This window comes from Salmo salar, chromosome 19, assembly GCF_965601325.2.
Source record: "Salmo salar chromosome 19, fSalSal1, whole genome shotgun sequence".
In the NCBI taxonomy this organism is placed as follows: Eukaryota; Metazoa; Chordata; class Actinopteri; order Salmoniformes; family Salmonidae; genus Salmo; species Salmo salar.
Genome location: NC_138309.1, coordinates 36,710,001 through 36,737,500, shown reverse-complemented (window position 1 = coordinate 36,737,500; position 27,500 = coordinate 36,710,001). Strand labels below are relative to the sequence as shown.

Here is a 27,500-nt window from a genome sequence, read left to right as displayed (position 1 = left end):
GGCCTGCACTCCATCTCCCCCCTGTGTTTCAATAAATACCTTGGTTACTTCATCCCAGTCTCCTCATCTGAGTCTGCTCTTGGGTCTCCCTGTTCCACTACACGTAACAGTTTAAAAACTCACATAATAAATTGCATGGACTCACTCTGTGTGCAATAATATTGTTTAACATTATTTTTGAATGACTACCTTATCTCTGTACCCCACACAAACACATATCTTAAGGTCCCTCAGTCAAGTAGTGGATTTCAAACACAAAGACCAGGTAGATTTTCCAATGCCTCACAAAGAAGGGCACCTATTGTTAGATTGGTAAAAAGCAAAAATGGAATATCCCTTTGAGCATTGTGAAGTTATTAATTACACTTTGGATGGTGTATCAATACATTATGTCACCACAAAAATATAGGTGTCCTTCCTAACTCAGTTGCCAGAGCGGAAAGAAACCGCTCAGGGATTTCACCATGAGGCTAGAGTTGAATGGCTGTGATAACATTGTAGTTACTCCATAATACTAAACTAAATGACAGAGTGAAAAGAAGGAAGCCTTTACAGAATAAAAATATTCTAAAACATGTATCCTATTTTTAACAAGAGATTAAAGTAAAACTGCTAAAATTTCCACAAGTTTATTTCTTTGCCACATTTGTGTAGCTTTACTTTAGTTGATGTCCAGGAACTATTATTTTAGCAGGCAATATAAATCATACATTCGATAAGATTGACAGACGTAGCAATACAAATGGCAAATTCAAGGAGTCTCCAAAGAGGTTGAAAAATGTCATCTCTACAAATAAATTATAATTATTATTCCAAACTACAAAAGACTACCCCTTTTTTTTCTCAAAGCAACAAAAGATATTCAATAATGAACAATATTTTTTGTTCCAAAAATGCACTCAACAACATACTGGGTTAAAAAAAATCCATGATATAGTGATATCGGATCATTCTCCTGTATCATGCTTAATTACACCAACAGAAATACACTTAGTGACAGAATATGGAGAATGGACAGAGCGCATCTTAAAGACCCGAAATGTATTAAATATGTAAACAAAAAAATGAAGACCTTTATTTACCATTACAAATGTAGATAGAGGACAGAGAAAAGCCGACCCCCGACATAATTTGAGATGTGTTTAAGGTGTACATTAGGGGAATGATAATCTCATACTCGCCAAAAGTTAAATTACTATCTTAGAAAAAGACCATAAAAAATCTTAAAGGCAAAGAGTAAAAAAAATATTTCTGAACTTAAGCAGGAATATGGTATTTTACCACAACTACAGGTTAAACTTAAATAAATGATTTAATGGGAAATAATCACCTTGCAGCCCTGACAAAATGATTACACCCAAAACCAGGTATAATTTTAAAAGATACAAATGCTTTAATTAGAAACCACAATGAACGCATGAAAATGTATATGAATCAGAATTAAACAACAGTGGGACTGTTCCTACAGCCTTCTGAGACTCAAGAACTCTGAAGCAATTATCAGCAGACAAACAAGAATCAATAAAAACAGAGATCATATATAAAATATGAGATACTGTATGAATGGTTTTCCCAAAGAATTACAGAGCATTCAATGTTGTTACTTTACAGCTTTATTCTAAAATGGATTAAATCGTTTTTCCCCCTCTTCAATCTACACACAATACCCCATAATGAAAAAAGCAAAAACAGGTTTTTATAAAACAACAACTGAAATATTACATTTACATAAGTATTCAGACCCTTTACTCAGTACTTTGTTGAAGCACCCTCGGCAGCGAGTCTTCTTGGGTATGATGCTACAAGCTTGGCACACCTGTATTTGGGGAGTTTCTCATTCTTCTCTGCAGTTCCTCTCAAGCTCTGTCAGGTTGGATGGGCAGCCCACGCTGCACAGCTATTTTCAGGTCTCTCCAGATATGTTAGATCAGGTTCAAGTCCGGGCTCTGACTGGGCCACTCAAAGACATTCAGAGATTTGTTCCGAAGCCACTCCTGCATTGTCTTAGTGTGTGCTTAGGGTCGTTGTCCTGTTGGAAGGTGAACCTTCGCCCCAGTCTGAGGTCCTGAGCGCTCTGGAGCAGGTTTTCATCAAGGATCTCTCTGTACTTTGCTCTGTTCATCTTTCCCTCGATCCTGACTAGTCTTCCAGTCCCTGCCACTGAAAAGCATTCCCACAGCATGATGCTGCCACCACCATGCTTCACTGTAGGGATGGTGACAGGTTTCCTCCAGATGTGACAATTGGCATTCAGACCAAAGAGTTCAGCCTTGGTTTCATCAGACCAGAGAGTCTTGTTTCTCATGGTCTGAGTCCTTTAGGTGCTTTTTGGCAAACTCCAAGTAGGCTGTTATGTGCCTTTTACTGAGGAATGGTTTCCATCTGGTCACTCTACCATAAAGGCCTGATTGGTGGATGCTGCAGAGATGGTTGTCCTTCTGGAGGGTTCTCTCATCTCCACAGAGGAACTCTGGAGCTCTGTCAGAGTGACCATCGCTGACCAAGGCCCTTCTCCCCCGATTGCTCAGTTTGGCCGGAAGAGTCTTGGTGGTTCCAAACTTCTTCCATTTAAGAAGGATGGAGGCCACTGTGTTCTTGGGGACCTTCAATGCTGCAGAAATGTTTTGGTACCCTTCCCCAGATCTGTGCCTTGACACATTCCTGTCTTGGACCTTTATGGACAAGTATTCAGGGTCTGAATACTTATGCAAATAATGTATTTCTGCTTTTAATTTGTAATACATTTGCAAAAATGTAAAAAAAAAACCTGTTTTTGCTTTGTCATTATGGGGTATTGTTTATAGATTGATGAGGAAAAATGTCACATGAACTGACGCTGGAGAGGCGAAGCAGGTACGGGGAGTCAAACATTTAATAAAGAATGGACATGGAACGAGTCAGGAACAGCGTCAGCACAAGGGTAATAAAGACAAAAAAAGAATTAATGCATCAGTGGGGAACAGCGCAGGGGAACTGACAAATATAGGGGAGGTAATAAACAGGTGATGAGTGTGTCCAGGTGAGTCTAATATCGCTGATGCGCGTGACGAGGGAAGGCAGGTGTGCGTAATTGATGATGGCAGGAGTGTGTGATGCAGAGCAGCCTGGTGCCCTCAAGCGCCAGGAGGGGGGAAGCAGACGTGACAAAATAAATGTAATCCATTTAAGAATAAGGCTGTAACCTAACAAAATGTGGAAAAAGGGAAGGGGTCTGAATATTTTCCGTATGCACTGTATATTTGACATTCTGGGACAAAGTAGCATCCCTATTTACTCAAATTACAACACACACGTCACTTAATTCAGTGCTTCCGAGTTCCATCAAACAGTTATTTCAGTTATATTAAAACCAGGGAAATCTGGAGAGTCCTCTGCTGATTATAGACCCATACATTTACACAATTCTGACAATAAAATAATAACAAAACTCATAAGCAACAGAATGGCAAACGTAAAAAGACAGGAACCTTTCCTCTACCAATGATTGGCTGAGATAATGGGTGGGCTGGACATGCCAAGAGATGAGTTTGGATTGGTCTGCCATGAGCACGCTTCTGTCTATAACATGAGCTGCTCAGTATGTGTTGGTAATCCTTTCTAATGGGGGTTATTATAAAGACATCACGTATTAGAACTGCATCAGTGTTGCTCTCCACTTTCTGGAGGACCGAGTTTTGGAATCAATGGGATGACTAGTGGAATTAGAGTATGATAGCTAAGGAGATGGGCGTAAATTCTCGCGTTTGATTAAATATGCAGAAGGAGTCGAAAACAGAAGCCACAGAAGGCTGTTGTATAAAACACCTGTCTCCGGATTACATCTTCAAAATAAGGTCAACTATGGCAACCGTGACAGAGATGAAGAAGGGTCCACCCATGTATACAGGTAAGATAGTCTAGCCACCTACATTTTCAGATATAATGCATTTTTAATTTTGTCAGAAAGTCGTTTTAATTTCACTTTAAAGCGTACTGTTAGCTAGCAAGCTAACGTTAGCTGGCTCGCTAGCTAACGGTACTCGTATGATCTGTGTAGTAATATTATTCATATCTTAGAGCCATTTGCATTTGTAGTTATAGCCTAATGTTGGCTAGCTAGCTAACATTGAAACTGGTTGATTAGCTACCTGATTCATGCAGGGTAGTAACAATATGAAATGGGATTATGGTTCATTGTTTAGCATGTCTTAACAAAAGACTCCACTATGCAAGTAAACTATTTTCTGTAATTGGCTTCCCATTAACTTGTAAATAATGATCTTCAGATTGGCATGGCTCCTAATGTTTTTCTATTTCTAATAATACTAATATTGTCCCACCGACGACATTCTTTAAAGTATAGTACCTGTCAAAGTTTGGACACACCTACTCATTCAAGGGTTGTAGAATAATAAAAGCAGCCAACAAGTGCTCAGCATATGTGGGAACTCCTTCAAGACTGTTGGAAAAGCATTCCTCATGAAGCTGGTTGAGATAATGCCAAGAGTGTGCAAAGCTATAATCAAGGCAAAGGTTGGCTACTTTGAAGAATCTAAAATATAACATATTTTGATTTGTTTAACCTGTTAGGGCTAGGGGGCAGTATTGACACGGCCAGATAAAAAACGTACCTGATTTAATCTGGTTACTACTCCTGCCCAGTAACTAGAATATGCATATAATTATTGGCTTTGGATAGAAAACACCCTAAAGTTTCTAAAGCTGTTTGAATGGTGTCTGTGAGTATAACAGAACTCATATGGCAGGCCAAAACCTGAGAAGATTCCATGCAGGAAGGGGCCTGTCTGACAAGTTGTGTTTCATCTTGGCTCTTTTTATTGAAGACTGAGGATCTTTGCTATAACGTGACACTTCCTACGGCTCCCATAGGCTCTCAGAGCCCGGGAAAAAGCTGAACGATATCGAGGCAGCCTCTGGCTGAAACACATTATCGCTTTTGGCAAGTGGCCGATCAGAGTACTATGGGCTTAGGCGCGTGCCCGAGTCGACCCCATGCTTTATTTTCTTTCGTCTGTTTACCTAAACGCAGATTCCCGGTCGGAATATTATCGCTTTTTTATGAGAAAAATGGCATAAAAATTGATTTTAAACAGCGGTTGACATGCTTCGAAGTACGGTAATGGAATATTTAGAAATGTTTTGTCACGATTTGCGCCATGCTCGTCACCCTTATTTACCCTTTCGGATAGTGTCTTGAACGCACGAACAAAACGCCGCTATTTGGATATAACTATGGATTATTTTGAACCAAACCAACATTTGTTATTGAAGTAGAAGTCCTGGGAGTGCATTCTGACGAAGACAGCAAAGGTAATAACATTTTTCTTATAAGCGTCCCACCTAGCCCATAGAGGTTAACACTTTTTTGGTTACTACATGATTCCATATGTGTTATTTCATAGTTTTGACGTCTTCACTATCATTCTACAATGTAGAAAATAGTAAAAATAAAGAAAAAACATTGAATGAGTAGGTGTTCTAAACTTTTGACTGGTACTGTATACTCTGTCATAACAGACTTTATGGTCAAATAAAACTCATAGAATAAAAAGGAAAGTTTTACATCTTCCTTAAGTCTGAGGGTAGTTTTACATCTTCCTTAAGTCTGAGGGTAGTTTTACATCTTCCTTAAGTCTGAGGGTAGTTTTACATCTTCCTTAAGTCTGAAGATGGTTTTAACCTTCCAGACTTGGAAATGTTTCAACTCGCCACCCAAGGCTTTTACTTGTGACATATAGTTAAATGCACTAAAGAGGAACATTTTGAAGATTTCCATGCTCAACCCCAGGATATTTTTATGAGTCTATTTTCAAAGGATAAAGCTAAGAACGTGAACAACTTCCTAGTTAAGAACACTATAACAACATGGAAGAAAATGAAACGTATTCTACAAGAATACCATCCCAGATGGTAGCCAATCAGTCTGTCTGTAAGTGTGATCCTTGAGATCAGACTTTTAAGAGTTTTTATGTTTTAATGACCCTGATCCTGTTTACAGAAGCAAATACTTTTTATGTGAAGGTGGATGCTGTATATAACAACTATTATTTTTTAGATCGCAGTCTTTATTTTACTTGCATAAAGATTTCGGAATGAGAAGGCTTTTATTTTTTTCTACACCTTTCTGGAGTTGGTGTAGTGTCAGGAGCGTCAGTCTGCGCGCAGTGTCAGGAGCGTCAGTCTGCGCGCGAGGCACGCTACGCGAGCGTAGGTGCGCAATAATTCATCAGAAGTTTTACAATGTACTGTAAATGTACTTTTCATCCGTCTATATATTTATTTCAAGACAAGGCATATGAGGGTGAGGTGAGATATCCAATGGGTTGGACCATACTTTTACGTCAATCATTTAGATTTTTTAAATTTTTTTACTTAAACTAGAAATCAAATGATCCTCCATAGTTAAGACAGTGGAAGAATCATGCATTATTAGTTAAATATTGAAAAGGTGTGGGCAATTTGAGGCCGTATGGCATAGAGTCTTACAAGCACTGGAGATAGATGCGGTGGGAACATGTGGGTCTGGGCAGGTGTGATGTCGTTGATGTTTGTGTGCGTCTATCTGTTGTCTTGTTTTCTGTACATAATATGTTTATATTGTTTGAAAAAGAAAAATAACTCTTACAAAGAAAAAAAGAAATAAACTTAATGTCCTGAATATAAAGCGATATGTTTGGGGCAAATCCAACACATCACTGAGTACCACGCTACATATTTTCAAGCATGGTGGTGGCTGCATCATGTTATGGGTATGCTTGTCATTGGCAAGGACTGGGAGTTTTGTAGGATAAAAAGAAACGTAATAGAGCTAAGCACAGGCAAAATCCTATGAGGAAAACCTGGCTCAGTCTGCTTTCCACCAGACACTGGGAGACAAATTCACCTTTCAGCAGGACAATAACCTAAAACACAAGGAGTTACTTACTAAGATGATATTGAATGTTCCGGAGTGGCCTAGTTATAGTTTTGCCTTAAATCGGCTTGAAAATCTTTGGCAAGACTTGAAAATGTCTGTCTAGCAATGATCAACAACCAACTTGACAGAGCTGTAAAAAATGTTTAAGGAATAATGTGCAAATATTGTACAATACAGGTGTGCAAAGTTCTTAGAGACCTACAAAGCAAGACGTACAGCTGTAATCACTGCTAAAGGGGCTTCTAACATCAATTCAGGGGTGTGAATACTTAGGTAAATTAGAAATGTCTATATTTCATATTCAATACATTTGCAAAAAATTCTAAAAGCATGTTTTCACTTTGTCATTATGGGGTGTTGTGTCTGATCTAATTAATCCATTTTGAATCAATTTAAACCATTTTGAATTCAGGCTGTAGCACAACAAAATGTGGAATAAGTCAAGGGGTATGAATACTTTCTGAAGGCACTGTACTAACCCCTGGGCAGGGTTTTATTGACTTCATCATGTGCGTTCCTGAAGACCAGAGACATATTATACATCAACAGAAACATTGTCTATCCCATAATACTAATATACATAATACATATATATACATAATACTCTATTCCCATCTACAGAGGTCTCTGTACTGTAGTAACACTGTACCTGCATCGGCCCAGCACAGCTGAGAGCTCTGTACTGTAGTGACTGTAGTAACACTGTACCTGCATCGGCCCAGCACAGCTGAGAGCTCTGCGGGTCGTAGGTGAGTCCGTTAGGTAGCCCCAGGTCATCCTTCACCAGAACTCTCCTGTTGGTCCCATCCATGGCAGAAGTCTCGATTTTAGGAGCGTCACGGTTCCAGTCTGCCCAGTACATGTTGCTGGTGGAACGAACAGAGCAGTGAACATAATGTTTGGATGTGTTGTTGTCTCTGGGTCAGTTTAGGAGAACGTTTAGGGATTTTTAGATTGATAAATGTGTTTGTTTTGTTTTATTATTTATTTATTGTGTATATAATATTTGCTATTTATTTAATTTTGTCTTTTAATTGTGTATACTTTTCTTTTCTGCATTGATCCCAGGGCACATTTGCAAATGAGAGCAAGGTCTCGTTGTGTTTTTCCCTGGTTAAATAAAAAGTTAATAATAATAATAATAATATCTTTCTGACACCAAATTTTATAATGTACACATTTCTTGAAATCTTGGTGTTGTAGCATATAAGCCATCCTGGATAACAGGCCTAGCTATGCAAAGGAGTTAGCATAGAAAAGCTCTTCATATATCCCCACATAGCTTACTGATTCACAGTTGCTTTTGATAGTGAGCATAGTCTCCAAGGACTTGAAATTGCATGAAAGGATTGCTATTGCTAATGGTTAAACACAGGTCTTAGAGTAGATGTTATTATAACGTCATAGACTGATTTTCGTGCCATAACATGCACTTTAATACAACAGTTAATGTCATATTCCCACAGATTAGTGGATACTGCATTACACACGGAGAGGTAGATCTACCTATATCAGTAGATTTCCCAAACCCTCTCCTCCAGTACCCATAGACGTTCCACGTACAGCATCTGATGTATGTGGGTTAGGGGTACTGGAGGACGGGGACAGACTGGGCCATAGATCTGCTAAGTGGAATAGTTACAGGAGGAGGGGGACAGACTGGACCATATATCTGATAAGTGGAATGGTTAGGGGTACAGGAGGAGGGGGACAGACTGGACCATAGATCTGCTAAGTGGAATGGTTAGGGGTACAGGAGGAGGGGGACAGACTGGACCATAGATCTGCTAAGTGGAATGGTTAGGGGTACAGGAGGAGGGGGACAGACTGGACCATAGATCTGCTAAGTGGAATGGTTAGGGGTACAGGAGGGGGACAGACTGGACCATAGATCTGCTAAGTGGAATGGTTAGGGGTACAGGAGGAGGGGGACAGACTGGACCATAGATCTGCTAAGTGGAATGGTTAGGGGTACAGGAGGAGGGGGACAGACTGGACCATAGATCTGCTAAGTGGAATGGGTACTGGAGGAGAGGGACAGACTGGGACCATTATTTGTCCCAGGCATTTCCAACACACCATCCCGTTGTTTTCCTCAAGACCCCATTAGTAGAACTGATCTATGGCCAGTCTGTCCCTTCTCGAGGAGATGCACAGATCTACATGGTGACTCACCCATTGACAGGGTCAACGATGATGGCTCGGGGGTTGACCAAGTTCGTGTCGATGAGGACGCGTCGCTTGGTCCCATCCAGAGAGGCCACCTCGATGCGGTCCTTCATAGAATCTGTCCAGAACAGGGTCCGACCCAGATGGTCTATAGCGATCCCTTCTGGACTCTCCAGCTCTAAGAGGAAGACATTACTCAATAAAACATACATAAAAATGTAAATGTAGAAGGGAGCACAAAGTAGAACACTGGCTCAACATTCTACGATACTGGCACCACACTCCAGAACACTGACTCGACGAACACCAACACTCCACTCTAGAACACCGACTCGACGAACACCGACACTCCACTCTAGAACACCGACTCGACGAACACCGACACTCCACTCTAGAACACCGACTCGACGAACACCGACACTCCACTCTAGAACACCGACTCGACGAACACCGACACTCCACTCTAGAACACCGACTCGACGAACACCGACACTCCACTCTAGAACACCGACTCGACGAACACCGACACTCCACTCTAGAACACCGACTCGACAAACACCGACTCAACACTCTAGAACACCGACTCGACAAACACCGACTCAACACTCTAGAACACCGACTCGACAAACACAGACTCAACACTCTAGAACACCGACTCGACAAACACCGACTCAACACTCTAGAACACCGACTCGACAAACACCGACTCAACACTCTAGAACACCGACTCGACAAACACCGACTCAACACTCTAGAACACCGACTCGACAAACACCGACTCAACACTCTAGAACACCGACTCGACAAACACCGACTCAACACTCTAGAACACCGACTCGACAAACACCGACTCAACACTCTAGAACACCGACTCGACAAACACCGACTCAACACTCTAGAACACCGACTCGACAAACACCGACTCAACACTCTAGAACACCGACTCGACAAACACCGACTCAACACTCTAGAACACCGACTCGACAAACACCGACTCAACACTCTAGAACACCGACTCGACAAACACCGACTCAACACTCTAGAACACCGACTCGACAAACACCGACTCAACACTCCAGAACACTGACTCAACATTCCAGAACACTTGCACCACACTGTCACAGAACACTGACTCAACATTCCAGAACACTTGCACCACACTCTAGAACGCACTGTCGCACCACACTCTAGAACGCACTGTCACACCACACTCTAGAACGCACTGTCACACCACACTCTAGAACGCACTGTCACACCACACTCTAGAACGCACTGTCACACCACACTCTAGAACGCACTGTCACACCACACTCTAGAACGCACTGTCACACCACACTCTAGAACGCACTGTCACACCACACTCTAGAACGCACTGTCACACCACACTCTAGAACGCACTGTCACCACACTCTAGAACGCACTGTCACCACACTCTAGAACACTGTCACCACACTCTAGAACACTGTCACCACACTCTAGAACACTGTCACCACACTCTAGAACACTGGCACCAGATTCTAGAACACTGATGGCGGCAGGTTGCCCCGTGGTTAAGAGCATTGGGCCAGTAACTGAAAGGTTGCTGGTTCGAATCCCCGAGCCAACAAGGTGAAAAATCTGTCGATGTGTCCTTGAGCAAGGCACTTAATCCTAATTGCTCCTGTAAATTGCTCTGGATAAGAGCGTCTGCTATGATAAAAATGTGAACACTGACACCCAACTAATTTCGCAAGCCAACAGAACAGAAGTGATCTGAGAGTGAACTGAACACTGACCTGATCTGATGACAGGGATGGCTCCTCCTCCCTGCAGGTTGGCCTTGCTGATAGAGGGGGATGTAATGTCTGTCCAGTAGACCATCTTCTCCACGCAGTCATAGGCCACACCGATGATCACCTTCTCCTGGGGTCAACGCACAGGTCAGAGGTCAGCTACCAGAACAGTGGTTGATTTTAGTTTAGTTCATCATCATCATGCTGCAGATGGAAATGTGTTTTCTCTGTTGTCCAACTCTACAACCCCCCAACAGCACACACACACACACACACACACAAACACGTACGCACGCAGACACACACACACAAACACGTACGCACGCACACAAACACGTACGCATACTTCAAGCCAGCTGGTTGGGAGATCAGTGTAACAGAGAATGTTATTAGGTATTAATCCACTGGTGGTGCAGCACCGATGTGAACCATTAGAGGGCAAATGTCAGCATGTGGTTGTAATATAGTGTGTGTGTGTATGTGTGTGTGTGTGTGTGTGTGTCTGTGTGTGTGTCTGCGTGTCTGTGTAATGCAGACCAGATCTCCACCAGACCTCCCCTCCAGATAGGAACTAGCTAACAGTCTACACAACAACCTGGCTCCCTACCAGCGGTGGAACGGGCTGAGAGAAAACCAAGAGAGAACCCTGAAGTACACTGGATCTGAAGGGTTTTAATAATGCTTCGTCCCAATTTCAACGACCACACATTCTACCAATGCTGTGAGGAATTGGTTGAGATTCTTAAGTACACCACAACCACAATACTTTGAAACAAATGGCGGCTTCTTGCCTTTACATTCATTAATACCAAGTCTTTTCAATTTCTGAATCTTTCTTTCACTGACACCTACTCTTTTCCATTCAACTCAACAGCTTTTCTTTGAGTAAAACCATCGAGTTAGAAACCTTGGCAGCAGTGTAGTATTTATCTACAGACCTCCTATTACAGCCCAGTCATTGACCTTTACTACATATGTACACGGTGGGTGTGGCTCCTGAATGGCCCTCTATTCTCTAGGAATGACTTGGCAACAGCCGAATGACTTGGCAACAGCCGAACAGCCGAATGACTTGGCAACAGCCGAATGACTTGGCAACAGCCGAATGACTTGGCAACAGCCGAATGACTTGGCAACAGCCGAATGACTTGGCAACAGCCGAATGACTTGGCAACAGCCGAATGACTTGGCAACAGCAGAATCAGACTAAACATAAATACTGTTGTGGAATTTGAAATACATACTTAAATGTCCTAAACAAACTATAACAATCTATATCACCCGATTAAGGATTCCTAATGTCAAAGTAAACAGGAGATACGTCCAAAATTGCACCCTATTCCCTATACTGTATAGTGGACTACTTTTGACTAGAGCCCCTATGGGTCGATAGTAGTGTACTGGGGAGTAGGCTTCCATTGGGGAAACCGTTGAGCAACAGGAAATCCCACCGCTACAAATCTCTCGTGACCTTATATCCTAAATAAAGACAACTGCAGTAACAATGCAGTCTCCCTAAACCCACTTCAACGACGTATTAACAGTATTCAACTATTCCAAACATACACATGGTGTTTAACCTTAAAACAAATTGAACGCAAACCAGACACATCCAGTCTCAACCACCCACAGATATGACTGCCTTCACTGAAGAGTTAGTCACTGACAGTAGAAGAAGAAGCCTGGTTCCAGATCTGTTTGTGCTGTCTTGCCAACTGCTATGGTAACAATGACCAAATGTATTGGCAAGGCAGCGACAATGGATGGGGTACCAGGCTAGTGGTGCTGGTAGTCAGTAGATACAGAACAGGACATTCAGATAGGAGCAGGCCTGTCAACAACAACTTCTCACCGGTAGATACAGAACAGGACATTCAGATAGGAGCAGGCCTGTCAACAACAACAACAACTTCTCACCGGTAGATACAGAACAGGACATTCTGATAGGAGCAGGCCTGTCAACAACAACAACAACAACTTCTCACCGGTAGATACAGAACAGGACATTCTGATAGGAGCTGGCCTGTCAACAACAACAATAACAACAACTTCTCATCGGTAAATACCGAACAGGACAATCAGATAGGTGCAGGCCTGTCAACAACAACAACTTCTCATCGGTAGATGCAGGACAGGACATTCAGATAGGAGCAGGCCTGTCAACAATACTGTCAACAATAACATCAACAACAACAACTTCTCACCGGTAGATGCAGGACAGTCTTTGCCTCTGTCTTCTTCATGTTGTAGCCTTCCAAAGGAACAAACTCGATGCGTCCACTCTGAGCAAAGAGCAGGTGTGTGCCGGGGGGTAGAGGGTATACATCTGGCCTGGGAGTAGGGCCTACTGCGGGACGAACTGCTGGTCCCTGTTCTATACCTACAGTAGAGAGATGAATCAATCAACCAATCAACAGACATCTGGCCTGGGAGTAGGTCCTACTGGGGGACAAACTGTTTCCTGTTCTATACCTGCAGTACCAAAAACATCAGCTTTAAATTGTGACCGAGAGTGGTACCTTCTTCCCGAAGCTGTGTCATTGAATATTAACATATACAGTGGCTAACATATACAGGAGTCTTTATTCATATGATTCCCTAAGGGTGGTATTCTGACTTGAGTCTCTGTTTACTGAGTCTTTATTCATATGAATCACTAAGGGTGGCATTCTGACTCGAGTCTCTGTTTACTGAGTCTTTATTCATATGATTCACTAAGGGTGGTATTCTGACTTCAGTCTCTGTTTACTGAGTCTTTATTCATATGATTCCCTAAGGGTGGTATTCTGACTTGAGTCTCAGTTTACTTAACGGAAATACCCACTCAAGTCTCCCATTGTTTATAGATATACACTAAAGTCAGTTGTCCTCTTAAATCAGGCCGATGGAGAGTATAACTCACACAGTGGTCTGCCTCTGCCTGGCCCCGTGCGTGTTCCTGGGATCTCCAGTCCGTTACGGTCAACACACCAACAATGTCTGATGGAGCTGTGGCACTGGGTGGCGTCGTAGGCCCCCTGGCTATCACAGGTAGGCACGTACTGACCAGGCACCGGCTGGGGCCCATACTCTGTAGAGCCTAGGTGACGGTCCCTGTGGGTCTCACACTGCGTCTTCGTACGCTCTGAAAGGAGGGAAATTAACAATCAAAGTTATTTATAAAGCCCTTTTATGTCAGCAGTTGGGTTATTAGTTTGAAGGAGATTAAAAAGAGGATTTAAAGATGAAGTCTACCTAGATGGATATATAGAATCCGCTCTGAGAGAAAGACATTAACAATCAATATAGTACATACTGTGTTGTCAGAGCTTTATAGATTCATTATGGAAGTGTATAACTGGTGTAGCTACTGTAGGGAGTTACTGTTACAAGCTTTAATCCGGTTGGCTTTGATTTAGCCAGCTCATTCCACTCTCAATATTGTTTATCCAAATATGAGCCTTGTTTGAGCCCTGTTTTAATTATCTCCCTCCCTCTCTCTCTCTCTCCCCCTCCCCCCCAGCTCTTTCTCTCTCCCCCTCCCCCCTCAATCTCTCTCTCTCTCTCCAAAGCAGGAATGTGTTTTCTTTTCCAATAATTTATTTGATTTATTTTACCTTTGTTTAACCAGGTAGGCAAGTTGAGAACAAGTTCTTATTTACAAGATAAAGCAAAGCAGTTCGACACATACAACAACAGAGTTACACATGGAGTAAAACAAACATACAGTCAATAATACAGTACAAAAACAAGTCTATATACAATGTGAGCAAATGAGGTGAGATAAGGGGGGTAAAGGCAAAAAAGGCCATGGTAGCGAAGTAAATACAATATAGCAAGTAAAACACTGGAATGGTAGATTTGCAGTAGGTGAATGTGCAAAGTACAAATACTGGAATACTGGAAGAATGATGCTGGATAATGATAAGAATGTGCTTGTCATGATTATATTTAGGAGAAGTTCAGGAGTCAGGCGCAGGACACAGGGATCAATGTAAACAAACGTGTTTACTTAAATAATCAATAAGTCTTCTCCGAGGACGATACATATTGCAGAGAAAACACCTCCGTTCACACACAACAGGAAACAATTACCGACAAGACAAACAGGAAATGCAAAGGTTTAAATAATAAACATAATTAGGGAAAATCAAAACAGGTGTACACAATAAAGACAAAACCAAACGAACAGTGAAACATCGATCGGTGGCAACTAGTAAGCCGGTGACGTCGACCGCCGAACGCCGCCCGAACAAGGAGAGGGGTCGACTTCGGCGGGAGTCGTGACAGTACCCCCCCCCTGACGCGCGGCTCCAGCAGCGCGCCGACACCGGCCTCGGGGACGACCCGGAGGACGGGGAGCAGGGCGATCCGGACGGAAGCGGTGAAAATCCTGGATTAATGACGGATCCAGGATGTCTTCCGCCGGTACCCAGCTTCGCTCCTCCGGGCCATACCCCTCCCACTCCACGAGGTACTGAATGCCCCTCGCCCGACGTCTGGAGTCCATAATGGCTCGTATTGTATATGCCGGGGCCCCCTCGATGTCCAGAGGGGGCGGAGGAACCTCCCGTACCTCCGACTGCTGGAGCGGACCAGTCACCACCGGCCTGAGGAGAGACACATGGAACGAGGGGTTAATATGATAATCAGGGGGAAGTTGTAACCTATAACAAACCTCGTTCAATCTCCTCAGGACTTTAAATGCCCCCACAAACCGCGGACTCAGCTTCTGGCAGGGCAGGTGAAGGGGCAGGTTTCGGGTCGAGAGCCAGACCCGATCCCCCGGTGCATAAACCGGGGCCTCACTGCGGTGGCTGTCGGCACTCGCCTTTTGGCGCCTGATGGCTCGTTGAAGACGTACATGGGCAGCGTTCCATGTCTCCTCCGAGTGCCGAAACCATTCATCCACCGCAGGAGCCTCGATCTGGCTCTGATGCCATGGTGCCAGGACCGGCTGATACCCCAGCACACACTGAAACGGGGTAAGGTTAGTGGAAGAGTGTCGTAGGGAATTTTGGGCCATCTCTGCCCAAGGGATAAATGATGCTCACTCTCCTGGCCGGTCCTGGCAATAGGACCGTAGAAACCTACCCACCTCTTGGTTGACTCTTTCCACCTGCCCGTTACTCTCGGGGTGGAACCCTGAGGTAAGACTGACCGAGACCCCCAGGCGTTCCATAAACGCCCTCCAGACTCTAGACGTAAATTGGGGACCCCGATCAGAGACTATATCCTCAGGCACCCCGTAGTGCCGGAATACATGGGTGAAAAGGGCCTCCGCAGTCTGTAGGGCCGTAGGGAGACCGGGCAAAGGAATGAGACGGCAGGACTTAGAAAACCGATCCACAACGACCAGGATCGTGGAGTTACCCCGCGACGGGGGACGATCCGTCACGAAATCCACCAATAGGTGTGACCATGGTCGTTGCGGAACGGGAAGGGGTTGTAATTTCCCTCTGGGCAGATGTCTAGGTGCCTTGCACTGTGCGCATACCGAACAGGAGGAGACATAAACCCTCACGTCCTTGGCTAACGTGGGCCACCAGTACTTCCCCGTAAGGCAGCGCACCGTCCGACCTATACCAGGATGACCAGAGGAGGGTGATGTGTGGGCCCAACAGATCAAACGATTGCGAACATCAAACGGCACGTACACGCGCCCAACGGGACACTGGGAGGGAGTGGGTTCTGCACGTGACGCCCGTTCGATGTCCGCGTCCACCTCCCATACCACCGGTGCCACCAGGCATGAGGCTGGAATTATGGGAGTGGGCTCTGTGGACCGCTCCTCTGTATCATACAGCCGGGACAGTGCGTCTGCCTTGACGTTCTGGGAACCTGGTTTGTAGGAAAGAGTGAAAACAAAGCGTGTGAAAAACATAGCCCACCTAGCCTGGCGAGGGTTCAGTCTCCTCGCTGCCCGAATATACTCCAGATTTTGGTGGTCAGTCCAAATGAGGAAAGGGTGTCTAGCCCCCTCAAGCCAATGTCTCCACGCTTTCAGAGCCCCGACAACAGCTAACAACTCCCTATCCCCCACGTCATAGTTTCGCTCCCCCGGGCTGAGCTTCTTCGAAAAGAAAGCACAGGGGCGGAGTTTTGGTGGTTTACCCGAGCGCTGAGATAGCACAGCCCCTATTCCAGCCTCGGATGCATCCACCTCAACTATGAACGCTAAGGAGGGATCAGGATGCGCCAGCACTGGAGCCGTGGTAAACAGAGCCTTCAGGTTACCAAAAGCTCTGTCCGCCTCAGCCGACCACCGCAACCGCACCGGTCCCCCCTTCAGTAAGGAGGTAATGGGAGCCGCCACCTGGCCAAAGCCCCGGATAAACCTCCGGTAGTAGTTGGCAAACCCTAAAAACCGCTGCACCTCCTTTACCGTGGTTGGAGTCGGCCAATTACGCACGGCTGAAATGCGGTCAGTCTCCATCTCTACCCCTGACGCGGACAAACGGTACCCAAGGAAGGAGACGGACTGTTGAAAGAACAGACATTTCTCCGCCTTGACGTAAAGGTCATGCTCCAACAGTCGACCAAGCACTGTACGCACAAGGGACACATGCTCAGCGCGGGTGGTGGAGTATATGAGAATATCATCTATATACACCACTACACCCCGCCCGTGCAGGTCCCTGAAGATCTCATCCACAAATGATTGGAAGACGGATGGAGCATTCATTAACCCATACGGCATGACGAGGTACTCATAGTGCCCAGATGTAGTGCTAAATGCCGTCTTCCACTCATCCCCTCCCCTGATACGCACCAGGTTGTACGCGCTCCTGAGGTCCAATTTTGTGAAGAAGCGCGCCCCGAGCAATGACTCTGTCATACTGGCGATCAGAGGTAGCGGGTAACTGTATTTCACAGTAATCTGGTTCAAACCTCGATAGTCAATGCACGGGCGTAAACCTCCATCCTTCTTCTTCACAAAAAAGAAGCTCGAGGAGACAGGTGAAATGGAGGGCCGAATGTATCCCTGTCCCAGAGATTCAGCGACATATGTTTCCATAGCCGCCGTCTCCTCCTGTGACAGAGGATACACGTGACTCCTGGGAAGTGCAGCACCCTCCAGGAGATTTATCGCACAATCCCCCGGTCGATGGGGTGGTAATTGAGTCGCCTTCCTTTTACAGAAGGCGATTGCCAAATCGGCATATTCGGGAGGAATGTGCAAGGTGGAAACCTGGTTTGGACTTTCCACCGTAGTGGCACCTAAGGAAACACCTAAACACCTCCCTGAACACTGACAGGACCATCCCTTGAGAACCCTCTGTTGCCACGAAATAATAGGATCATGAGAAGCCAACCAGGGAAGCCCCAACACAACGGGAAACGCAGGAGCGTCAATCAGAAAGAGACTAATACTCTCTTCATGACTCTCCTGCGTCACCATAGCAATGGGAACTGTGACCTCCCTAATTAGCCCAGACCCCAAAGGACGACTATCTAGGGCATGTATATGGAAGGGAACATCAACGGGAACAATAGGAATCCCTAATCTATTGGCCAAAGACCGATCTATAAAGTTCCCAGCTGCGCCTGAATCTACTAGCGCCTTATGCTGGGAATGCGGGGAAAACCCCGGAAATCTTATAGATAACCACATGTGAGCAACAGGGGGGTCTGGGTGAGTCGTGTGCCTACTCACCTGAGATGAACCACCAGTGTTCCGCCTACCACCTCGATTACCTGGAAAACCTCCCCAGCACCGACCAGCAGTGTGTCCTCTGCGGTCACCTCTGGTGCATGGAACGGTTTCCCCTCCGGTCTCCCTAGTACCAGCCCCGCCCAACTCCATCGGTGTTGGGTCTAAGGGACTGGAGGATGGAACCAACGGACCCCGATCTGGACGTCCGCGGGAGACCAGCAGGTTATCCAGCTGGATAGATAAGTCCATCAGCTGGTCCAGGTGGAGGGTGGTGTCCCTGCAGGCTAGCTCCCTGCGAACGTCCTCTCGCAAACCACACCTGTAGTGATCGATCAGGGGCCGCTCATTCCATCCTGCACCAGCCGCCAGAGTTCTAAAATCCAGGGCAAACTCCCGAGCGCTCCTCATCTCCTGCTTTAAATGGAACAAGCGCTCTCCCGCCGCTTTTCCGTCTGGTGGATGATCAAATACTGCCCGAAAGCGGCGGGAGAAGTCCTCGTAGTTATTCCGAGTCGGGTCTTCCACCTCCCAGATGGCGTTGGCCCACTCTAGGGCTTTACCAGTCAAACAGGAGATGAGGGCGCTCACTCTCTCGCGTCCCGAGGGCGGCGGCTGGACAGCCGCCAGGTAGAGCTCCAGCTGGAGTAGGAACCCCTGACACCCGGCAGCTGCTCCGTCATACGCTCCCGGGAGCGAGAGCCGAATCCCACCAGATCCAGACGGCGGCTGGATAGGATCCAGAGGTGTGCCGGGCGGTGGTGTGGCTGGGTCAACGGGACATCCTCTCTTCTCCACTCTCTCCATGGTCCGTAGCACGCAATCCATGGCAGTTATAAGCTCCTGGATCATACTCGCCTGCTGCTGAACGCGCTCCTCTATCTGAATAGGCGAACTGGCTGCTCCTGCTGACTCCATTGTGGTCGGTAATTCTGTCATGATTATATTTAGGAGAAGTTCAGGAGTCAGGCGCAGGACACAGGGATCAATGTAAACAAACGTGTTTACTTAAATAATCAATAAGTCTTCTCCGAGGACGATACATATCGCAGAGAAAACACCTCCGTTCACACACAACAGGAAACAATTACCGACAAGACAAACAGGAAATGCAAAGGTTTAAATAATAAACATAATTAGGGAAAATCAAAACAGGTGTACACAATAAAGACAAAACCAAACGAACAGTGAAACATCGATCGGTGGCAACTAGTAAGCCGGTGACGTCGACCGCCGAACGCCGCCCGAACAAGGAGAGGGGTCGACTTCGGCGGGAGTCGTGACAGTGCTTTGGGAAAAGCGAGAGAGATAGAGAGAGAGAGATTGTGTGTCTCGTTTTTACAAAGTATCCACTGTAGCCAAAGTGAAATGTATTTACTAAGAGAGTTAAGGCAGGCAGCTATGAGCCAGTGACCCCTGGGGTACAGCTGAACATCAGTGGCTGGTGACGCAGTAGGTCTGGGTCTGTTTTACTGGGTTTGTTATCTACTCATCCCTCTGTGGGAACAGTAAAGGCTATGTTGGGGGAGGAAGAGGGGGAAGAAGGGAGTGTTGCTATGGAACATTACCCCATTACTGTTCAAGCCCTTCTGTAAACAGTCTGTAAACATTCTGTAAACATTCTGTAATGGATAAGGGTCATGTTTTAACTGAAAGGGTCAGAATATGAAGAAAACGTTTCGTGACTTCAGAGCAAGTCAGGTCTTTACCTGACAGGCAACCATGATGGCCTTCCATTCCACAGAAACGTACCTGAGGAGCAGTAGAAGCCGTCACCGTGGTAACCTGGCCTGCACTGGCAGGTAAAGGACCCCTGGGTGTTATAACACACAGCCTCCTGGTGGCACCTGGCAGACTGGCACTCATCAATATCTATAGGGGACGAGAAGGCTTTATTTCAAATAAGGTGACATTACATGTTATCAATAGCAGCACACACAATAATTATCCTTTGACACAATAAAATCTAGTTCATACAAGTTTAAAATATATTTCCTGGAATGGAGGGAGGGATGGAGGAAGGGAGGAAGGGAGAGAAAAGGGAGCCCGCTCTGAAGGAAATAAATTACCAAGAGGAGAGGCGTAAAGATGAAGTCCAAGGTTTGAATGGTGTCAGGTAGTTTTATATTGTATTCGTTTGAACTTAACAATATGAAATGGGGTATTTAGGTTTAGTATTTTACTATATAGTGTTACAGGCTTTGATTGTTCCATTTATATTTAGAGGCTAGCACGTTAGCACGTTAGCATGTACTGCGCACTGATTGGTGGCACATAATTTTTTTGTTTGCCTGTTGGGCAAATTTAGTGGGCGCTCATGGTGGGTCCCTTTTAGGTCCCAGCTCATGGTGGGTCCCTTTTAGGTCCCAGTTGTTGTTGCTAGTCAACTTTCAGTGGACACCCCCATGAGTGTCTTTCAGAACCCATCCTAAAACCCTACCTGTTTTGTTTGGTTGTGGTCAGTGACTGTTAGTTCACCCTTCTGTTTGAGTGACATTATTTGGTTGGAGTTGGAGCACAGGGAAAGACAAGATGAGGATGCAGACAAACAACAACGTGAACATTCTATTCGACCAAGAGAGATGAAGCTGGAAGCACTCCGAATCCAGTCAGGACATCCTGCATCCAGACAAAAGCCTATAGGAAGGTCAGAGACCTGGAAGTGTGGTGCCAGCACAACAACCTCTCCCTCAATGTGAGCAGGTGGTAAAGGGCAGTGTGGAGTGTGATTGAGATCGCGTCATCTGTGGATCTGTTGGGGCGGTATGCGAATTGGAGTGGGTCTAGGGTTTCCAGCATGATGGTGTTGATGTGAGCCATGACCAGCCATTCTAAGCACTTCATGACTACCGACGTGAGTGCTACGGGTCAGTAATCATTTAGGCAGGTTAACTTTGCTTTCTTGGGCACAGGGACTATGGGGGTCTGCTTGAAACACATAGGTATTACAGACTCGGTCAGGGAGAGGTTGAAAATGTCAGTGAAGACACTTGCCAGTTGGTCCGCGCATGCGGGGCCAGACGTCCTGGAAATCCGTCAGGCCCCGCGGCTTTGTGAATGTTGACCTGTTTAAAGGTCTTGCTTACATCGGCTACGGAGAGCATGATCACACAGTCGTACAGAACAGCTGGTGCGCTCATGCATGTTTCCGTGTTGCTTGCCTTGAAGCGAGCATAAAATACATTTAGCTCCTCTGGTAGGCTTGCTTCACTGGGCAGCTCGTGACTGGGTTTCCCTTTGTAGTTCGTAGTAGTTTTCAAGCTCTGCCACATCCGACGTGAGTCAGAGCCGATGTAGTATGATTCAATTTTCGTCCTGTATTGACGCTTTGCCTGATTGATGATTCGTCTGTGGGCATAGCGGGATGTCTTATAAGTGTCCAGATTAGTGTCCCGCTACTTTAAAGCGGCAGCTCTAGCCTTTAGCTCGGTGCGGATGACGCCTGTAATCCATGGCTTCTGGTTGGGAAATGTACGTACGGTCACTGGGGGTAGACGTCGTCGATGCACTTATTGATGAAGCCAGTGACTGAGGTGGTATACTCTAGGAGCACCGCCTCTGGATGAGTATTTTCTTGTTTGCTTATGGCCATATACAGCTGGTTGAGTGTGGTCTAGTGCCAGCCTCGGTTTGTGGTGGTAAAAAGATGGCTAAAAATAATATAGATGAGAACTCTTGGTAGATAGTGTGGTCTACAGCTTATCATGAGGTACTCTACCTCAGGCGAGCAATACCTCGAGATTTCTTTAATATTAGACATCGCTCACCAGCTGTTATTGACAAATAGACACACACCCCCACCCTTCGTCTTACCAGAAGTAGCTGCTCTGTCCTGCCGATGCACGGAGAAGCCAGCCAGAACTATATTATCTGTGTCGTCGTTTAGCCACGTCTCGATGAAACATAAGATATTACAGTTTTTAATGTCCCGTTGGTAGGATAGTCTTAATCGTAGATCATCCAGTTTGTTTTCCAATGGCTGCACGTTGGCCAATAATATGGAGGGTAGTGGTGGTTTACCTACTTGTTGGCAAATTCTTACAAGGCACCCGCCCTCCTCCCCCCTTTTCTCCGTCTTTTGTTCACACGAATGACAGTGATTTTTTTGTAGCATTTGCTGGAAAACCTTTGACATGAAATTCGAACTTTGGTCTGATTACACTAACAACGGAAGTCAAAACTTTTAGAAGAATTTCACCAGGGCCTTAACAATACTGGGAGCCGTGATTTTCCTAATGAGCTCGTGTTTGACATCACGTCAGAGGTCCTTTAGAGCTGTCTGAGAGAGAGGTTGTTGTAGGGTAACACCTTAAACACAAAAACAAATCTGTTGGAGTACATTAGTGCTTTTCACGCCTTAGAGTTTGGCAGTGAGAATCTGGAGAAGGTGCAAATGAAAATGAAAGTTTGATACGATCGAAACTTTTGATGTGGGTGAACAAGTCCTGATTTTATTGCAGGAAGAAAACCTGGCTGTGTCATGTCAACGTGTTGAAATCATACTTCACCCGCTACGATCGGGTGGAAAAGTCAGTGGAAACCGGTAGTGCTGTTCTGCCACTGCTGTCACCATTAACTATAGTCTTCCTCAAGAGCACGAGGAAAGCCCAATACACCCTGTGCCTCTGGGACAGCTGAGTAACTTGAGAATCTAGAAAACCTAGATGTCTTTTTGGCACACTTGTCTCTGAAGGAAAAAGGTGACATAGCAATTAAGAGCGTTGGGCCAGTAACCAAAAGGTTGCTGGTTCAAATCCCCGAGCTGACAAGGTGAAAAATCTGTCAATGTGCCTTCAGCAAGGCACTTAACCCTAATTGCTCCTGTAAGTCTCTCTGGATAAGAGCGTCTGCTAAATGACTTAAACGTATATTCCAACCGGTCCTGACAAAAGTGGAGGCCATCAATGCTAGCTTCTCACAAGGAACTTTGCTGATTCTTGGGAATGACTAGCTACTACTGGACTTTTTTGCAACAACTTTGCCCAGGTTGTTGCGCCACTTATATATTTTACCAGTCTGAAAGTCATTGTCCGTTGGAGCCCCGACCGCCAGGAGGCTTTTGAAAAGACAAAGACACATATGGTCTCTGCTCCGGATTTCGGTTGTCCATTTGCTTTGTATACCAATGTATGTATGTATGTATGTATGTATGTATGTATGTATGTATATATATATATTATTCAACCTTTATTTAACTAGGCAAGTCAGTTAAGAACAAATTCTTATTTACAATGAAGGCCTACCACGACCAAACCCTAACCCAGACGACACTGGGCCAATTGTGCGCCGCCGTATGGGACTTCCCAATCACGGCCGGTTGTGATACAGCCTGGAATCAAAACCAGGGTGTCTGTAATGACGCCTCTAGCACTGAGATGCAGTGCCTTAGACCGCTGTGCCACTTTGGAGATGAGTTTTGTTTTGGTTGAGCTCGTTCAAAGGGGATGAGAGTATAGAAACGTATGTGATTTTACCTATGTTTCTCAAAACCTTCAGAGTAGGTTTAAAACTTTTTGGGGGTAAAAATATAAATAATATATACAGTACATAGGGAAAGTATTCAGACCCCTTGACTTTTCCCACATTTTGTTACGTTACAGCCTTATTCTAAAATAGATTACATATTTTTTTTGTATGCAAAATGAGAGCCAGTTTCATCATAGCGCTTGATGGTTTTTGTGACTGCACTTGAAGAACCTTTCAAACTTCATGAAATTGTACATATTGACTGGCCTTCATGTCTTAAAGTAATGATAGACTGTCAATTATCTTTGCTTATTTGAGCTGTTCTTGCCATAATATGGACTTGGTCTTTTACCAAATAGGGCTATCTTCTGTATACCACCCCTACATTTTTACATTTACATTTTAGTCATTTAGCAGACACTCTTATCCAAGCAACTTACAGTAGTGAATGCATACATTTCATTTCATGCATCTTATTTTTATTTTTTTAAATTTGTACTGGCCCCCCATTGGAATCAAACCCACAACCCTGGCGTTGCAAACACTATGCTCTACCAACTGAGCCACAGGGAAGACGTTGTCACAACACAACTGATTGGCTCAAACGCATTAAGAAGAAAATCAATTCCACAAATGAACATTTAACAAGGCACAGCTGTTAATTGAAATGCATTCCAGGTGACTACCTCATGAAGCTGGATGAAAGAAAGCCAAGAGTGTGCAAAGCTGTCATCAAGGCAAAGGGTGGCTACTTTGAAGAATCTCAAATATAAAACATATATTTATTTAACACTTTTTTTGGTTACTACATGATTCCATATGTGTTATTTCAAAGTTTTTATGTCATCACTATTATTCTACAATGTAGAAAATAGCAAAAATAAAGTAAAACCCTTGAATGAGTAGGTGTGTCCAAACTTTTGACTAGCGCTGTATATATCTTTTTTAAATAACTGTATATAATACAATCGATGTGAGGCCTTTGGAAATGCTTTTGGCGGTTGATCTGCTTCTGTTCTCTGGGTGACACTGTGGGCTCTTTTTGAAGGATCTGTCCTCGTCTCTCAGGGGCCCTTGGGGTGGTCTGCCAGTCACTGGGACCACAACCCAACTCGGGATGGGGGAGGTTTATCACGGTACAGCTATCATGGTACAGCTATATACTCAATCTTTATGGTATTTTCTAATGGTAAGTCTACAAACATACTGTATATCATGATAAGTAGAGTTGAAACGTCTATCTCATTATGGCAAATGGTGAAATAATTATAGCCAGTTATATTTGTAATGGCTGAGCAGGTAATAAGAAAAGATAATGAGGATTTACGTGGCTGGGAAACCAACCAACCAGTATTCATAGCTGACTTTTGAAAAGACTTTAAATGTCTGGAACATTTCAATTTTGGAGAATCTCATATATTGGGTTAAAGTTATGTATAGTAACCCTAGGTGTAAAATAGTAAATAATGGCTACATCTCAGAAAGTTTTAAACTGTCAAGAAGAGTAAAACAAGGTTGTCCACTATCGGCATATCTATTTATTATGGCAATCGAAATGTTAGCTGTTAAAATCAGACCCAACAATAATATTAAGGGGTTAGAAATCCAGGGTTTAGAAACAAAGGTGTCATTGTACGCTGATGATTCATGTTTCTTTTAAATCCACAACTTGGATCCACGGCCTCAGAGGATCTAGATACTTTTTCTAACCTCTCTGGATTACAACCAAATGATGTATTGGATCACTAAACAATACAAATTTTACATTACCGTGTAGTTTACCAATAAAATGATCTGACGGGGATGTGGACATACTCTGTATTCATATCCCGAAACAAATGATCTCACTACAATACATTTTCATAGAAAGTTAGCAAAAATAGATAAACTCTTGCTACCATGGAAAGGTAAATACCTGTCTATTTGTGGAAAATTCACCCTGACTCTTTAGTCATATCCTAGTTTACCTGTTTGATTATGGCCTGGCCTACACCTAGCGACCTGCAAATAATATTAAATATTATTTGGAACGGCAAGCCAGACAAAATTAAACGGGCCTAATTACAAAAATATTAAAGCATCAGACCTGTCACGAATTCCGCCGAAGTCAGTCCCTCTCCTTGTTCGGGCGGCGTTCGGCGGTCGACGTCACCGGCTTTCTAGCCATCGCCGCTCCATTTTTCCATTTGTTTTGTCTTGTTCCCTGCACACCTGGTTTTCATTCCCTAATCACACTGCATGTATTTATTCCTCTGTTCCCCTCCATGTCTTTGTGTGAAATTGTATTGTTACGTGTTTTGTGTGTACGCACTAGGCTGGGTTTTTTCCCGTATTTTCCTGTGGTATTTCACAAAGGTTGTTTATTGTTCATTTGCTCATTTGTTGGGACTGTTTCGCGCATTGCACTTTATCCTTTGGCTGGAGGTTGACGCAGTGGCCTCTGTCTGTTTTGTTGCCTCTACCCAAATAAAGTGTGCGCCTGTTCATAACTCTGCTCTCCTGCATCTGACTTCTCCACCAGTAGCGCTCACTGTGACAGAATTTCATACCACCCATGGAGTCAGCAGGAGCAGGTACCTCGGGCAGAGGAGTCGAGGAGCGCATCCGGGAACACGCGGCAATGCTGCAACATCTCGGTGCCACGATGGATAGCGTTGTCCAGACCATGGACCGCTGGGAGAGACAGGAAGTCTCTCCAGCGCCTCGACCAGCGCAACCGGGGTTACCTCTACCCGTCCATCCTGGATCCAGTTCTAGTGGGATGCCTCACTCCCTTCCCAGGGAGTATGATGGGACGGCAGCACGGGAGTTGGCCTGCAGGGATGCCACCATCACCTTTGACCAACTGGTGGATCTGTCCATCCGGTTGGATAACCTGCTGGTCACCCGCGGACGTCCAGAGAGGGCTCTGTCGGTTCCATCTTCCAGCACCCCTGCTCCGGTGCCCATGGAGCTGGGAGGGGCTGCGCTTAGGGAGGCTGGAGGAGGGGCCGTCACGTGCACCATCTGTGACCGCAGAGGGCACACTGATGGTCGGTGCCGGGTTGGTCCCTCTGGGAGTTGAGGCAGCAGGCAGGGCACTCTGATGTCACCCCAGGTGAGTCTGCACCACTCTCATCCAGAGTCCTCTGTTGTCCACCTGTTTGTTTTCCTGAGTTTTCCCCGCATAAGGCGCTCGTCGATTCAGGCGCAGCTGGGAATTTTATCGACAGAGTGTTAGCCCTTAGTTTTGGGATCCCCATTATTCCTGTGGTTAGACCTTTCCCGGTACATGCTCTGGATAGTTGACCATTAGGGTCCGGGCTAATCAGGGAAGCCACCATCTCCCTGACCATGGTGACGCAGAGGGGTCACGAAGAGAAAATCAGTCTCTTCCTCATTGACTCTCCTGCGTTTCCCGTGGTGCTAGGCCTTCCCTGGTTAGCTCATCATGACTCCACCATTTCATGGCAACAGAGGGCTCTCACGGGGTGGTCGCGAGAGTGCTCGGGGAGGTGTGTAGGGGTTTCCGTTGGTGCTACCACGGTGGAAAGTCCAGACCAGG

At 45.1% G+C, this 27,500-nt stretch overlaps 1 protein-coding gene across 2 annotated transcripts in view; it reads right to left on the bottom strand.

Annotated features, from left to right (window-relative positions):
- Window positions 1-27,500, bottom strand: part of nid1a (nidogen 1a) — a 120,352-nt gene that overhangs the window by 7,269 nt on the left and 85,583 nt on the right. For both annotated transcript variants that reach the window (XM_045702247.2, XM_045702246.2), the window contains 6 exons: window positions 20,243-20,362; window positions 13,760-13,981; window positions 13,062-13,237; window positions 10,861-10,987; window positions 9,092-9,263; window positions 7,625-7,782 (listed from right to left, as the gene is read on the bottom strand). In XM_045702247.2, coding sequence (XP_045558203.1) covers window positions 7,625-7,782; window positions 9,092-9,263; window positions 10,861-10,987; window positions 13,062-13,237; window positions 13,760-13,981; window positions 20,243-20,362 — 975 coding nt within the window. The remainder of the gene's footprint in view (window positions 1-7,624; window positions 7,783-9,091; window positions 9,264-10,860; window positions 10,988-13,061; window positions 13,238-13,759; window positions 13,982-20,242; window positions 20,363-27,500) is intronic.